Source organism: Dendroctonus ponderosae, unplaced genomic scaffold (assembly GCF_020466585.1).
Source record: "Dendroctonus ponderosae isolate FM_Combo_2020 unplaced genomic scaffold, Dpon_F_20191213v2 Dpon_F_20191213_3, whole genome shotgun sequence".
In the NCBI taxonomy this organism is placed as follows: Eukaryota; Metazoa; Arthropoda; class Insecta; order Coleoptera; family Curculionidae; genus Dendroctonus; species Dendroctonus ponderosae.
Window position 1 is genome coordinate 16,611,134 of NW_026018508.1, and position 16,500 is coordinate 16,627,633.

Below are 16,500 nucleotides of genomic sequence, written 5' to 3' on the forward strand. Positions count from 1 at the left end.
CATATCTTGCCTTGCATTCTGTTCTTCATCCCTGATTGCACACACACCGTCATGTGCCACTTGGAATGCAAATTTAATAATCCTGCGAAGGATGCCGCCTAATCCACAGCTAAATCAATCTGTTTGCTTCAAAAGCAGGAAACTTTGTTTCGCAACTTTGTCTTAGCGTGACACCAGGGCTCGTAAGTGGATTTGGGGTATATGGATGATTGAAAAATTGGGTCTGGGAGGTCCCTATTGGGCCTAGTTTCGCCGTATACTTGAGGCTCCTCACAATTAAATTGCAAATTTACTTGCAAACTAGTGAGTAGAGGGGAATATTTGAAAAACTATCAATCGGAAAAATCGTCGAAATTTCAGGAACTGACCAGGGGCACTGACTAAATGTAGGCAAGGAGGTGCGGCAAATGTTCCAGCAATTAGATTCAGGATCGCTCGAATCAAAAAATTAAAAACACTGTTTTTTTAGGAAGAAACGTTGATTTTATAACACCATTTTATAAATAACACCAGTTCCACACTTTGAGCTATTATCAGTAGATCTTCGCGAGTTAGATAACGAAGGGCCGTAAATCAAAATTTTAATATAACACAATAATCTCTTAAAATACAAAGGTTGAAGTTCGGTTTGCTGTTTGGGGAAAAGTTGGGGCCTTGTTTCATTTAGGCCAATTTATTAGGGTGCTCTTAATGACTTTCCAAATTTTCGCTCTCGCTGGCAAAAGTTTGATCAACAATTTCCTTTGCGGGCATTTATGAAAGATGAAAATTACCTACATCAATTCTATAACAATTTATGCCGAAGAAGAAAAATCCTCTATAACTGGCTGTTTCCTGGAAAATCATTAAGTAAGTTTCCACTTCCATCTTCCGCTCTGATTAAAGTTGTGCGGCTCAAAGGCAAAACTAGTTTTAAAGTTATCCCTTTGAAGCTATAATACATAAAGCAAAAGTGATGCCATTAAATATTTCCTTCCAAGGGAGTTAAAAATTAGTTTCCAAAGGTATGGACGCGAACGTAATAAATCGTCCAGATAGGCAAAGAACTTTCGACAACAAAGCTGGGGTAACTGGAAACCCACCTTTTGTTTACTGTTGCCAACAAGCTTTAATGGTCAGATAAAGGGCTTAATGTAGTTGGTGAAACATTACTTAGCAGGAGCGGTTCAAGGTAGAAACATGTTCTTCAATTAGTTAATAGTTGGAAAGTGGCTCTAAATCGTTCAGGAGTTAGTGGACAGATAATTGTTGGAAGTCTAGCTAGCAGTAATCCGAAAAACTGTTATTTAAAATTAATTTATGCAATCTGCACTTGCTCAGTTTAGCTGCTTAGTTTAATTGCTGCGAGCTCGAGAATCTGCGCATTTTCTTCATAATTAATTTACAGTTCCAGGGTGCCACATAAGCAATACATTAAACAGGCTACTATGCACATACATCCAGCCTACAAAGGGGAAATTAATTAATTTCGGTGGGAACATAGTTAATCAGCTTATGTTCGGGGAATCTTGAAAGTGATCAATTAAGTTAAAGAAATTCCCCGAACTGCTAAATTTTAATCTGTCCTACACATTTTAATTAAGTTTTAATTAAATCGCCCTAATGCAACTGCGCGCTGCAGTTAACGCTTATCCCCTGGACGAGTTTCATCATGACTTTTGTGTAATGGTTCATGAGCCCTTCCAGATGGATTAAAATTCGTTTTTTCTCCTGATAAAACGTCGGAGTTCGGCCGAAGCTTTATGTGATGTCGGTCTATAATTAACTAAGCGGACCGAAAAGTTCGCAAAATAGCCCAAAGACCTTGCAAAACTCACGTAACCAACGTCTATATGCTTTACTAAAGAGCCCCATGATCCCTTAGCTTGTTAATACGTTGGGGTTGATTTCCGGTTTGGAAGCTTGAGGGAAAGTTGGCGAAAACAAAACAACTGGACTTTTCATTGATTTTCCAAGGTATAAATTTGAAAAATCGCTGTTCATATAGCAAATTTTATCTGCTTCGGCAAAGCAAATGCCGCGATCCCACATTACTCTAAAGAGTCTAAACAACGTAAATTGTCCCATCAAATGTCTTATCTGCGCAAATACGAATTGTGCTTTCAAAGCACTTCGCGTATATTCAGGGGAAAATTGATGTAAGAAAATCGTCTAACTAAACCTTTGGTCAGACACGCTGTGCTTTATGAGCGTACGGATCTGAGTAACTGATGTTTTAAATCTGTCTGGATCTATTTGAGTTTCTTCACCTCAGAACCTCATTGGGAGTTCAACGGTCGGCTTTTGTCTGCTGATTCCTTTGATGGTTTACCTGGAAAAGCTCCCAGGTTTTTTGTATTTTGCTAAAGTTAATTAGGCTTAAACGGTTTTATTCTTTTCGGTAGCAACAAGGCTTTGAAAATTTCGGGATAATTCAACAGCAAAACAGGAACCAACTTTATTAATTATACATTCCAGGGCGCCATGAAGAACCGTCCATATTAATATCCAATTTCAGCCTGCTCGATATATTCCAATGAGGTTACGAACTAATTTTGAATTCAATAATTTCCCTGAATCGACACGGCTATTCGGTTTAGGGTCGACACATTCGAAATCAGGGGTTCGTGCCACATTGATCAATTCATGAAATTAACTTTGATTGGCCAGCAATGATGAGTTTTGAGCGAAATTTTAGCATGAATGGAGTCATAATTTGCTAATTTGGGTTCACTAAAGTGTCCCAATTCCAATGCAGGCGAGCAGGAAAAGCATAATTTTCGTATTCATTTCTGTGCGTTTTTGGAGATTTTCGATCTTCTCCCCGGTCAACTGTATTACTTTTTCTTATTTTTGTCAGCTCGTTTTTTAGCCAAGTCTTTCGACATCAGACTACTCCCAAGTTTTCATGCCAGTTCTCCAAAAATCCCACAGAAAATATCAGCAGGAGCGAAGAAAAAAAACGCGTGCAAACTAATCAGTTTTAATTGGGCATAATGAATCCCCCATGTTATTTCCTCGAACAAACAACTGATCAACAAAACCCTAGTAAAATCAAATTCAATATTAATGGCAAACTCAATTCTCTCCATTATTCGGTTAATCTCCAAATCCGGCATCGGTAATTCCACCAAAACCAACAGTAAGTCGGGTTGAACCACACAAGAGGTCGCATAACTTTGATAGATTGATTTAATTATCTCGGATTGATATTAGCGGTAAAAGGAAAGCGCCAATTCCACTGAGGAAACTCTGTTGAGCTGCTCGTTTCCACGATCAATCATTCGTTAGTTCGTTAGTCAGCGAAAACGCAGTCTTAATTCATTACGTTTAGGAGATTTAAGGGATGTTTAGCGAAACATAGGTGTCAATTACAGAGCTATCCATTAATTTCCGCTGACGTTCCTCACCACTTAACTCGTAAATTAAACTCACTGTTATTTCAGGAGGAGGCGGGAGGCTGATTAAGATGTTTTGTGCGCGGTCCTCATAGGAATTATGAATGGATCATTAGCTACTGCTCAGTGGTTTAGTGGGTGGATGAAATTTTTAACTTTCCCCGTTATCTGCCGTTAAATTGACAGCTTTTCCTTATCGGGAAAACTGTTCGAAGTTGCTTCCGCTTTTCCGGAAAATAAAGCAAAGTTGGAATAGTCAAGGCGGAGCTAGTTGAAAATGTATTTGCATTTCCGGAGACGTTTTAAATTGAACTCCGGCCCGAAGTTGATACACCGTTCGTATGGACGCTAATGGAGTTGGAAAAAGCGTATATATGTCGCGGTATCAGGCAGCTGAAACTTTCTATTGCTCAGCTGCAGTCTTTCAAGGTTTTTTTTAATTGGAAAAAGTGTTAAATGTTAAGTTAAATGAAAGAACTCCCTACGGAATTATCACTGAATTAAAAGAAATTCGTCAAATATTTGAATTTTATAAATTTTGTGCTCCAACTAAAGCACGTTAGCTCTAGCATAAGCGGTTTATGAACCAAAACCTTATTGCCACTCTAGGGCCCAATAGAACTAGATATTTTCACAGCAGCCAAATTTCATTAAAATGCCGCCAAAGCCTGATTTCTTGGGCACTTAATTGGATATTTTCAAAGGATGGTCTAAAAATGAAGATGTTCACACAACAGCAACATTTTCTTAATCAAATTCTAACTTTCAAACCAGAGGTGAGAGCAAAACGTCACTTGAATGTTGAACACTCTCTTGAAAGCGCTCGGTTCTAAATGCGATGAAAATTTTATTCAAATTGCACCAGATGTTGGATTTTTGCCAATTTTCAAAGATTGGTTCTAATTTCTTTAATGTTTCGAACCACACGCCTATTTTTGAAAAATAGTAGTTTGAAAAATAGGAACTTAGAATTTGCACAATCTAAATAAAAGACTTGAACCTCAGTCCTTTCAGAATTGCACTCTAGTCGCCCTTAATCTTCCTCCTTTTTCGATAATTATAAAGTTTGGTCTAAAAATGAAGAAGTTCGCCAAACAACGCAACATTTCATTTAAAAAATGATAACTGGCAAATTTTAACAGTCCCGTTTTTCCCTAAAGACATTTGGTTCTAAATTCGGTAAAAATTGTAATCAAATCCCACCTGATGTTTTGAAATTTTCAAAATATTGGTTCTAAAAATTTCGGTGGTTTCCCGAAACGATTAGCCTTAAAAATGTTTATCTTTTACGTTGGACCAAGAAGTAATTTAGAATTTTGCGTCCAAGTCTTTTATCTACATGTTGAAAAATCATCATTGGGTTCTAATAACACTTAATCCTCCTTTTTCCATAATTATAAAGTTTGGTGTAAAAAGGAAGAAATTCACTCAACAGCAATATTTTATTTAAAAAAATGTAACGGTCAAACTAAAGCAAGTAGGGATTTGACATTTCAACAGTTCTTAGAAGTCGTTTGCTTCTAAATCCGCGGAAAATTCTGTTCAAATCGCACGCCATCCTGAGTTTTTGCAAATTTTCTGTTCTAAAAATTCCGGCTTTTTCACGAAACACCCATCTTTAAACATTTGTATATCCAACCTTGGACTAAGCAATAACTTAGAATTTTTAGCATTTATGTATATAAAACACTCGGATCTTAATTCGTTCACAATTACATTGGAATCGCACTCAATCCTTCTTTTTAGATGTTTATAAGGTTTGGGCTAAAAAAGACATTTTCTTTTTTCAAGCAAGATTTTCTTTTAAAACTTTCAAACTAGCCGAAGCAGCAACTTGAAATTTTAACAGCCCCTAGAAGATTCTTGGTTTCAAATGCGGTGAAAATTTATTTCAAACTGTGCCAAATTCTGATTTTTTTCAAAATTGGAGGCTAAAATGCAGTTTTTTCACGAAACGCTCACTTGTAATTGCAAAATTACTGCAACATCAATGTGTTGTACATTTAGGTCTCAAACCGTTCATAATTCAACTCGAATTGCACTGAAATCTGTTTGTTGCAACGTTTATAAACGAGGGTCTAAAAATTAAAAAAACAGAGCTCCAATTTTTCCGTTAAAAAGTTGTCTTTTTCATTTGAGAGCAAATAGCGACTTGAAATTTCATTGCGTCATAAGAAACACTTGGTACATGTATGTATTTGAAAAACTTACCGCATAATTGGGAAATATTGGATTCTATTAGATTCTTTAGGTTTTTGTTGTTTCTTTCTGCAAATTTGAGGTTCTAAGACAGCAAAGGCCTAAAAAAACTAAAATTTCCCAATTATGAGATAAGTTTTTCAAATGTTTTGCTCTCTCAAAAAAAAAAGGGTTTTTTTTTCCTCAAGAACTAACGAATGTTTTAACGCTTTATAAATTATACTTTTTGTACAACACATATTTTAATTTTGTAGAAATTGTAAATTGGTGTTTGTAGTTTGTATGAATTTTAAATCGGATGATGGCTCAGTTGTCTCGTCGAAACGTTATGAAACAAACGATATAAAAATTTTAATTTCAGAATAAAAAACGCAGCTTTTCTCCTTATGCTTTTCTCCTTAACTAATACGGAGCATGCAGTAGCGGCACGAAACTCTGACAATTTCTAGAACACACTTTAGACTGAAAATCCAGAAAACTTATTTACACATCGCACGCTAAAATAAAAAAATCGTAAGTTGGATTCTGAAGCGGAAGCGACTTGAAATTTTACAGCTTATAGAACATATTTGAGTCTCAAAACCGTAAAAACTATTCGCAAATCCTGATTTTTCCAAATTTTTTAAAATACAACATTCAATTACCCTTTTGTAAACATTCGCAATGTCTGTTCCAAAGCCAACAGCTGCGTGCTTCCACAATCCATAGAACAGTCTTAAAAATTCTACACAATACACGAACAGTTTGAATGGCATTTGCACAATGAGAGGATTTTTCTGTTTATTTTTCAACTCAATTAGATACAAAAGGGACCATTTAGTAGCGAACTGTCCATTAAAAATTACCCTTCAGCCAACGTTCACAGCTCAGCACAAGCTCGAAATAAGTTGACCATAATGACCGAGTTCCCCGAAAAGTTTCCACTGGCAGCGTAACTCTCGCAAATGAAGTAAAGTTATCAGTTGAAAGTTGTGCCTTATCGAGATACAAGAATACACATTTCCATTTTCCATTAACGTCCATGCAGCGAGTATATTAGCTGGAACTCTAGATGCATTTAAAATGTCACAGGAAGCTGAAATGGTCGCTCTGTGTAGCAGATAAAGCAGAGTTTAGGACATTAGTGGAAATGGAATCCCTTTAATGATTGCCATTATTTCGATCGTCAGACTGCTGCTAGATTTTTTGCTAATTTCACCATACATGCCAACGGAAAGTTAATTAGTTTCCGGCTGCGGATTTTAAGAGGAATTATCGGCGAAAGCAAGAAAAACATTTAGAGGCACGTACAAAATTTTGAGGCTGCGTCTAAAAAGACGTTTTAGCCCCAGGCGTGCCTTTATTGATGCTACCAGCTGCCGGTAGATAATCTGAAGGGGATTTTCAATTTTCCGCTAAATTTGTCTCGAACACAACTTTATCTTGTCAAGATTTAGGGCTCTTCTTATTTAATCAATATAGAGAAAGAAACTGGAGGGTTACAAATGGGCATCTTCCACGGTTATCCAATAAGCTATAAACAGCAGCGGCAGTTCCCATGTGATTAATGCTAAAAAAATTGCAACGACAATTAGTTTCATCGCTCTGCTTGAGCAGTTACTTCCACAAGTTTCAAGCAGTTTTTTAATTTATGGATCTTCGTCTACTACTAGTACCTTACAAAATTGGAAAAGTTCTGCAAGTGCTCATCATCTCCTCTCTGTGCTGATGGTGCTAAACCCGGAGATAAAGCGGAAATACTCATCAAGACTGAAGATCATTATGAGAAGACAAAGCCTTGGCAGCTGGAAAAATATGCTAGCAACAATTAAATCGGTATGACTAATGGTCATGCTTGATGAAGAGCCTGCATTAAAATGCAGGACGCATCATGGCTTCTTGTATATTTATTTGCTGATGCTGCCCGGCAGGAAAACCCAATGACGCCATTAGAAGTGACTTATTTATACCAATGCCCAATCGGGAAATGACATTTTCCAGTTTCAGCCTGCTAATCCTGCACTGTTCAGATTGGCCGGTGTTTTTTCTTTGCTAGGATGCTAGATTACAATAGGCCCGGTTCAATTCAGCTAGTGTATGCCGTAACGATTATTTTATTGCCACTTGAAGGAGCAGTGCGCGCTCTGGTCTTTATAATAAATTAGTTTGATGATAAATAAATTACGGAGGATTTTCGTGACGCCTTCGCTAAAGTTCGCAAGTTCGCGCGAGCGAGCGACCGCTTAAATAAATGATGCGACCGTGAAAGAAATATGAATGAAGTCGATAAAACTCCTTGAGATTACCGACTTAGGGCTGAACAAGATGGATATCTTTGCCGGATTTTTCACACCACCGTGATAGGGGTTGATGTTGAGGTCATCCCGGGGGTTTTACTTGGACTTTAAGGATCTAGGCGTTGGCTGCTTAATATCCAAGCAGTCTTCCTAAGCTGGTCATTGCTCGGTTTAACTCCTCCATTTGGCCCTTCTTTGTTACCAAACTGTTTTTTGCCCCAATAAGATTGATGTGTTTGATCATGACCTTAAAGTGTTTCACCCATCCCTCACATCCCTCTTTAACTAAACAAGTCTCCACTTGAATGCTTAAAACATGAACGCCTACAGCGCTCCATCTAATTCTTTGGACCAACAACGTCTCTCCGAAGAGGCCCATTCAACTTGACCATAAAACCAGATAAATATTAGCGCTCTTAGCTGAGCAAATAAGCGAAATGGCCGCATACAAAGCGAGCGACAGATCCAGACATTCACTTCCATATTTAACTTGGTGTTTCTGCTTGAATTGTGTATTTGGTTGAAGTGCATGAGCCCGAACTGAACCCAATGAAGACTGTTGATTACGCCCGTAAAGCGGAAAATTAATCTCAGCCTTTTACATTCTGAAGTGATTTAATGCGGAATGAAGAACAGAACGGTCGATGTTTTATTTGCACTTGGCACCGCTCATGTTTTAATTTGCGAAGTCTAATCGAGGCGAAAGCTCGTCGCTTCACTTTGTCGGTGGTTGATTCTGATTCCTATGGGATGTTTTGTGGATTTTCTGGAACAGCGTCTTTTGCTTTATATTCATTGGCATTTTTGCGCTGCTTCCGAGGTTGAAATTTCGCAATCTCTTTATTCAATATTCAATTGAATGAATTGACACTACTACTTCAAATGCGCAAGTTTTAAGGGTTGAAGTAGTGGATTTTTTCGTTTGGGAATTTGCAACCTAAAGTGAGCCTTAAGGTGTTTGCCATACAAGATGCTTTCAGAACAGTTCTCAACTAATTAAGTTGCACTTTCAATTTAATATGCTAATCCACCATTGACCTCAATGCATATTTTCATTTTACTTAAGAAATACACGATGTTTTCTTCGGCTTGCCGTGGCTACTGAGGCGAAAAGGTTTGTTAATGCCAGCCAGTTAGTCCAAAAGTCGTCAGCGAAGGCCTGATTTTAAGCTGATTGGCTTATGTTTAATTTTATAGGCTACAATTAAGAACAAAAGTTTTGCATAAAACCAAGACTGTTTTGTGTTTTTTTCTCGTGTTTATCAGATATTTCTGTTTCTGAACATCATCATCAGTAATTATCAAGAGATTGGAAAAGTGGCCAACTGTGGATTGATCTGTTGTGAAAAACAAATCAATTTTTCGAAAGCTGGTTGATCAACTCAGAAGTGTTGTTTCTGAGGCTGTTTACCTTCGGAAACTTGTTGCTTACGCCAATTAATTTTCCGGGAGTTTTTGCTAGTAAAAGCTGTTTGTCACTTTAAAGGTGTGAATCTGTGTTTGAATCGAAATGGTATGCGTTGCTCGGTCATTTTGTATCCGAAATGGGGCCCAGTGGCATCCTGACGATTCCCCAAGATGCGGGCGATTTATCCCAGTGACAGATCGTATTACGCAATTTTTTATTTTTCGGGACGGAATCGTCCAGGGATAAACTGTCGAGAACGGGGAGCTTAAACAACCATATTTTCATGTAGCTGAGAGTAACGTTCTGTAAAAATCTTTGTTGTTCCCGGCCGGGATCTTCGCCAGTTCCCGATGACAAATCGCTGTTGCGAAATTTTAGGGGCGACGATCATATTTCAGCGATTTTACGAGCCTGTTCTCATCCGTCAATTTAAGCTGATCTTATGATGAAAATTTATTTAAATTTATACTTTATTGAAGTGGCATTTTTTTTGGTGCTTCAACTTCGAGCTAAATGCCGCTTTAACAAGGACAATAACAAATAACTGTACAAGAACATGCCAATAACGATATGAGTCAGGTCATTGATTGCTGTACGTTCACGATCGTTAACCAGGTTTACATTCATTTCACAAAATAGCTGATTAGCATATATGGTTACTAGTACAGTGAATGTTTCAGTCGCTTAAGTATGCATTATTTGTACCTATGTAGTATAAGCTGAGACACGCAATTACATCTCACAGGGACAAATAATGCTGTGGCAACTTCAACTTTAGCCGCTCTTAAGCCCCTGCTGCTTACTGCCGATTTTTTCTGCCAATATTTACCGTCCAGGTTTGCACTCAAGTTTGCTGCTGTTGTGTCAACCTTGAAGCCATAAGCAAACTAGTATTGAAATTATTTATTGCATGGCAGGAGAAGCATAAATGTTCTGTGAGTCATTGCAAAAATTAGCAATTGTTAATGGCCAACATTTGGCTGTGTATCATTTTGCTTATATTTGCTTAATAGAAAGCAGAATTTGTGCCAAACGTGTGCAAAGTTCTAACGAATTTGCTCTCATAAACTATCTGCTTCTATCGGTTGCTTTACCCACAAAATCTAACTTTTTGTACAAAATCTAATTGTGTATATGTTTAAACAAATAATTTGTGCGTGATCCTAAATAAACAACAGAACAAAATGTGTTTATTGCCGCTTTGAAATGCAGACTTTGCACCAGAAATCCCAAACGAATTTTCCAGCATTTGTGGGGAATTATTTAAAATTTCTCTCTGTGCGGTCGCAGGATGTAAACCGTTTTCCAATTATAAATAGTTTAGAAAGTCTTTTGAATGCCGCTAATTTTCAAATCCGGTTCTGCTTAATTAAACAGCCTGAACCAACATTTTTCCGATATTGGGCCGTTAGTTGAAACTGAATTTTTTCTTGTTGAATGTTTCTTGTATGTGATTTTGAAAAATTTGTTTTTCACTTTGGACATTTCACATACAATTAAGGGTTGTTTTCAACAATGAAATCAGCCCGAACGCTACTCAAAATGTAGTAATGCGACATTAAACGTTTTTTATTTGCGGAATGGTTCGAACCATGGCTTTCAACGCTGTGCAAGAAGAAAGTAGTTCGAAATTCGAAAATTTCAATTTACTGAATATCAAATGCGTTCTGCTTTAAACTTTCGCAGGCCAAACACACCTCTGAGGATGGTGGCTATGGGTGCTAGTGAAACGGCAAAATCAAATTCTGGAGGTTTTTTTTCATGTTGAATGAAAGTAAGTTAATTTAAATTGTTGAAAACAAAACGCGTTTGATTCAGCAATTTTTTTTCATTCATTTCATTTCATTTCATTTTTTTTCAGCAAACATTCGGGTGATTTTTGGAAATTGTCACTGTTTCAGTCCTTTACTTCGTGTCCTGATTTGCCCGGTATCGCGATTTTTCCTCCTGTAGGGTTTCGGGTGTGGAAGTTTGTCTTAAGGGTTCAATTGAGTCTGGGAGATGCAAAAACCAGAAAACCGATATTTAGAGCAAAAGGCCCAACAAATGCATTCTGGAGAATTGAAGCGGACTACTAAAGCACATGAAGTTTGCATTTTTCAAATTCTCCCGATGTTCAAATGAGTTTTTTGAAGAACAAGCAGCTTGTTGCATTTTTTCCGGATTCAAGCAAATAAAACAAACTTGATTTTCCCGAAAATGAATTGCGTTTTTCGCAGCATTCGCTCGCATGCAGCCGAAATACACATGGGAAATAACGAAAGTGGCCACTCAGTGTGATAACCGGTCGCTAATCAAACACCGTGGCGCGTCCAAGACGCAAAAGCCACAAACATATTGGCGAAACTGACCTGATATTTGCACATCGTCATTGTTGAAGACCAACCACAGGGAGAAGAAGTGATCGACCGAATGGTTGGCCGTGAGATGCCCGTCGATGCCGGTTGTGTCCGGTAGCTGAAGAACCGCATGGACGCTGGTCGAACACGTCGCGACGTAAACGGCGACGGCGAAGAAGGCGTCCAGCCGAAGCCACATCGCTCCTCTCATACCAAGAGCACGAAGACGACTGACGAAGCCGACAGGCGACCATAACACTGGAACTCACAATTCCTGCTGTGCAGCAGTGGCAGACAAAATTGCGCCCGACGACGTGAAATAATCGATCGCAGGAAAGCCGTTTCTGTCGCACCTTTTGGCCCTCTTCTCATAATTGGACCGATTTTTTCCTGCCAAAGGTCCCAATCAGATCATTCAACCGTAGGACAGAGCAGCGAACTAACACATCAAATAACCAGATGCATAACTTGATGCGATGTGATGCTCAATTTTCTTTGCGGAAGCTGAACTCCTTAGTGGCAGGCAGATTCAAAATTGGCCCTCTTCAGAGCACGAAAAAACTGTTAGATCGCACAGAAAACGGAGACATTAGCAAAAAAATGAATCAGAAGTTAGACAGCAACGTATCTGCTCGCATCTGCAAATTGCGTTTTCGTCGCCCACATTAAAAATGCTTCATTGCATATACTTTCCTGACTGTGTTTCAATTCCAAATCAAAATTAATTCCACCATCATCAGTGGAAAAATACACCGAAACGTATTTTAATTGATAAATAAAGACAATAAATGACTGAAACCCAGGAATTAATTTTGTTTTTATTTTTATTTTATTTTATTAATTAGACCTCACAATATGCCTCAAAACTTTCTCTACCGTATGTTAGACAATCAACTTTTGAAGAGCACATTCGAAAAACTAACCACACATACAGGTTTGGCAACTTGGAATTCAATGAATCTAAATCGCGGAATTTTTCAACTGGAAATAAATCTGGGACATGATGGTGTTCGGTTCATATAACTCTGAAATTTTGAGCTGAACCGGATCACAAACTGCTTGTTCTCAAGTTTCCGCCTAATGCACCGGGCAATGGAAAAACTTCGCTCTTGTTTCGCGCAAAATTCGCAAAGTTTAAGCCCTGCCGGATTTAGTGCATGTGTGCAGAAAAGTTTTGTCTTTTAAAAAGTTACGCTCTCCTGCTGTTTTCGGCCATCTTTCACCGGGCATTAAGCAAATCGATCGGCGATTTATCAACAACGGTCTCGAAATATTGCTTTATATATTGGATGGAGTGGCTGTCGTCTGTTTACTGTCGAAACTGCTCTAATGTGTTCCTACAGTTTACGACATCAGTAATTTATGGAGAAACTGAACGGAATGGCAACGCGTTCCTGGATGCGACAGTTCAGCTGGATCTTGCAAGATATAACGTGATTACATCCAGAAATGTGGAAACTGTTTGTTCATGTAAGGGCATGTCAGTTTTCAAATAAGTAAACTTTCGGTATAAAATCGAGTTTTTTAACACTCTATTTTACTGCGCGGGTTCACGAGCGCCTTTTTGAGCCAAAAACAATATTTTCCTTGCCAATGTTCCAAACGTTTTACTAATATCCAGACGCGGGAATTCGGAAAGTCCCTTCTCCTAAAACCTAATATCGCTGCAAATCTGGCGACTTTCAAGAACAATAAAATTAAATTGAACATTCCAACAATGGATTCTGATGCTCGAGCCATTAAAACGTCCTTCTCCATGGTGGATTTTTCAATGTTGAAGTTTTCATCGGATTTAAGTGGAGCAGCTTTTAATAATTGTTTTTTGACATGTTTTATCAAGTTTTGAGGAGTCTTTCAGTTGCCTAGAGTTAGGTTTATTGTGGGAAAAAAACTTGCGAATATGCAAATATTTGCTTCAAAAGGTCTTCTAAAAATAATTTGGGAAAAAAATTCTTATTAAGTGTTTTAAGGTTCAAGGTTTAAGAAATCTCTTTTTATGTGTACTGGAAAACTGGTAAGTTTTACGAGCTTTTAGCTCGAGATAAAAAAATGTTTCTGGCGTTTCGCGTGGCTTGCGTCTTCAGAGTTGTGTTTGCTTCGGGCGAAAATAATTTCTCACAAAAAAGTAAGATTTTTACTTCCATTGCTTGAAACTGGTGCTTGAATCAAAAACTTACCAAACTCAAAAATATCCATTTCGTATATGCAAATTAATTTTTTCCAGTATATGCTTAAAACCCCAGACAAATCATAGTGATAAAAAATGGATTTTTTCCTAATTCTCCTGCTATAAAGGTCTAGGAGGAATCCCATTGAAAACTTAATCATAGCCCGAATGTTAATCGAGTCAAAGAATCCATCTCCGCCGCTATATCCAGTAAATCTCCTGTCGATTCCTCATTGGATCCAGGAAATTAATATTGGAACGAACGGGTAGACTTAGATATTAGAAACGTGAGACACAAAAGGGGGATTTGCTATCTGTTTGAGCAATGTCCCATCAGGTCTAGAAGAGATAGAGAGCTCGATGCTTTGTTGCAAACGAAGGAAAAAGCCGGACATTTCGCTACCAAGAAAGTCCAAGTAGGAATTGAAAGGAACATAATTCTAATTTTAATTTTTCCATGCCGCCACTTGGAAAAAGTAACAAATTATTTCCTTGGGCCCGGCCAAAGGAAAGGGGCGTTTTCAGGAAAATTGCCGTCTTTTGCATTTAAATTCGAGATTATGTTTACAGAACAGTTTTGATTAAAACTGCCCGCCTGGAAATGCCATTTTTGAAACGCTAATCCGCTGTAATCGCACTTTATGTTTGTGTTGGCTGCAGTTGTAAAGTTTCCTCAAGTGTTTCAAGAAGTTCGAAATTGCCCGTTTTCGTTATCAATTTTAATGGACGTTTAGGGCAAATTTCATTGGAGATAAAGCTGTTTTTTTGCAATCACCATCAACTCAACTACAATTGGGAAAATATGATCAGGTAACAATAAATTTTATTAATATCAGTAGGCAAAATTATTTGGCTTAAAAGATCAGTTTAGTGTTGCAAAGCTCCGACTCACTGCACAGTTCGATAGCGGAACAGGATTTTCTTGTTCTTCTGAGATCTCTGAAAAAAAAACTCAAATTGAATACCTGTTGAAAAGCCAGAAAATGGACTGAAGCCGAGAACGGGTTGAAAAATCGATTTTAGTTGTGTAGCGACAGTCGATTTGTTCCATCACATAAAATAACAGGCACAAAGAAAGCGCCGGGTTTAATTAACAACATACATCAATGGAGAGCGTATTGTTTAAGGAAAAATGGAGCATTGTATAATGGAAAGACCGCGTATTGTTCGGGGGACGTTAAAGACCTGATGTCGTTCCCCAAAAATGGCGAAATAAATTGCCGTAACATAATTAGCAGTTTTTGCCATTAATTCGACCTGTCTGAAAGGTGAACACACTTTATTAATGGAAATATAAAAATTGGCTACCAACTGTGATTCCCTGCAGAATCAATATAATTCGTTTTAGAGTCGACCGGCCCTCCCGTCAATCCCCTGTGAATGGAGAGCGAATATAAATATAGAATAGAATGGAGGCTTTGGGAAAGTGCACACAATAAAAGTCTTTTGATGTACTTTTTGACAACGCTCACTGGGCTCGGTGTTTTAAAATCGCTGATATCCTTCCCGCACTGTTCTGCCGGTTTATTTGCGTATTTTTCATTTCGTTGATGTAGGTTTGAGGTACATTTTCCGGTTCACTTGACTTACCTCGAATTTGAGGGCCTGCTTCGACTCGTAGCTCTTCCGAGCCAGCGCCACTCGAACCCACTCGGGCTTGTCGGATATGACGATGTGGATCAGATAGCGTGTGCCTAGTAGAAGTTGCTCGATGCACATGAAGGCGATCAGAAGCTCCACATCGGAATAGCTGGGGAAGCGTTTTCTGATGTCCGCGCTCAAGTACAACACGCCGCAGTTCGTCAGAATGGAAAGACCGCCTAAGACTTCAAAGGAGCGCTAGAAACCTTTTGAGGTGATTGGTGGATACGGAAATATGGACTAATCACCTGCCAGGCGCCGATGTCTTTGACTTTCCGGATAAACGGACGCCGGAAGAGCTGGCACATCTTGAAGGCATCCGCTCGGATCTCTAGAACGTTGTTCAACAGCGCCCAGAGGGCAGCTATGGGGTAGACGGAGGAGAAGAGGAACACATAGCCGAACTGGATGTACAGCTCCAAGTAGTCGTCGAAAGTGTCTTGGTACTCTTCCATAGCACCCTCTGTTTCAACCTGCAATTGCAGTGGATCTCAGCAAGGCTTGCGACTACGTCGGCCAATATGTTAATGCACAAATCCAGAAATTATTTTAGTTCTATTCCGGAGCGTTTCCTGGAGCACATTACACGTGCTGCAAACATGCAAGCTTTAAAGTGCAATTTTTCGGGAAATGCCTGTTTATGCTTGCAAAAATGAAAACGCGTCTGGAAACCCTATGCATGGTCCAGATTGCGAGTGTGGATTTTTCCGTGGATTCACAATCCATCCGAGAGAAAATCTAAGTGTGTTAGAAAAATCGCGTTAAATAAATGAAGCTCATAATCAATTAAAACAAAACTGCTCAATTATCCGGCAGGCTGCAAAAGCTGGTATTAATGGAGTGCTGGAACTAGATAATGAATTTCCACTTACCATGGGGAAAATTTCCGAACAGAATAGCGAAAACTTTACCTGCTTTATTCTGGGATCGTCGGGCTGCAGCTGAGGGATGTTTAATAAAGGAAAACTTCCGGCCGCTGCTTTTTCCTGCTCCACCTCGGGATTCGTTTTGTGGCTGGTTTTTTGTTGCTTGAGGCTTTGCGACTGGAAAAACGAACGGTTCTGTTACTTTATTGGAAAATTATGTAATTATA

At 38.6% G+C, this 16,500-nt stretch overlaps 2 protein-coding genes across 4 annotated transcripts in view; both read right to left on the reverse strand.

Annotated features, from left to right (window-relative positions):
• The window catches only part of LOC109538651 (transforming growth factor-beta-induced protein ig-h3), a gene marked incomplete at its 3' end in the record, with an annotated part of 20,219 nt that extends 8,328 nt beyond the window's left edge, over positions 1-11,891 (reverse strand). The window contains 1 exon segment of the mRNA XM_019906001.2: positions 11,612-11,891. Within this exon segment, the coding sequence (XP_019761560.1) occupies positions 11,612-11,810 (199 nt within the window). The 5' untranslated portion in view covers positions 11,811-11,891.
• A 2,681-nt stretch (positions 11,892-14,572) lies between these two features.
• Positions 14,573-16,500, reverse strand: part of LOC109538650 (anoctamin-10) — an 8,357-nt gene continuing 6,429 nt past the window's right edge. For 2 of the 3 annotated variants that reach the window (XM_019905997.2, XM_019905999.2), the window contains exons 9-12: positions 16,319-16,450; positions 15,656-15,880; positions 15,357-15,605; positions 14,573-14,705 (exon numbers count right to left, since the gene is read on the reverse strand). In XM_019905997.2, the coding sequence (XP_019761556.2) occupies positions 14,655-14,705; positions 15,357-15,605; positions 15,656-15,880; positions 16,319-16,450 (657 nt within the window). In that variant the 3' untranslated portion in view covers positions 14,573-14,654. Of the gene's footprint in view, positions 14,706-15,356; positions 15,606-15,655; positions 15,881-16,318; positions 16,451-16,500 lie in introns of those variants that run through there. The other variant, XM_019906000.2, reaches the window with a different exon arrangement.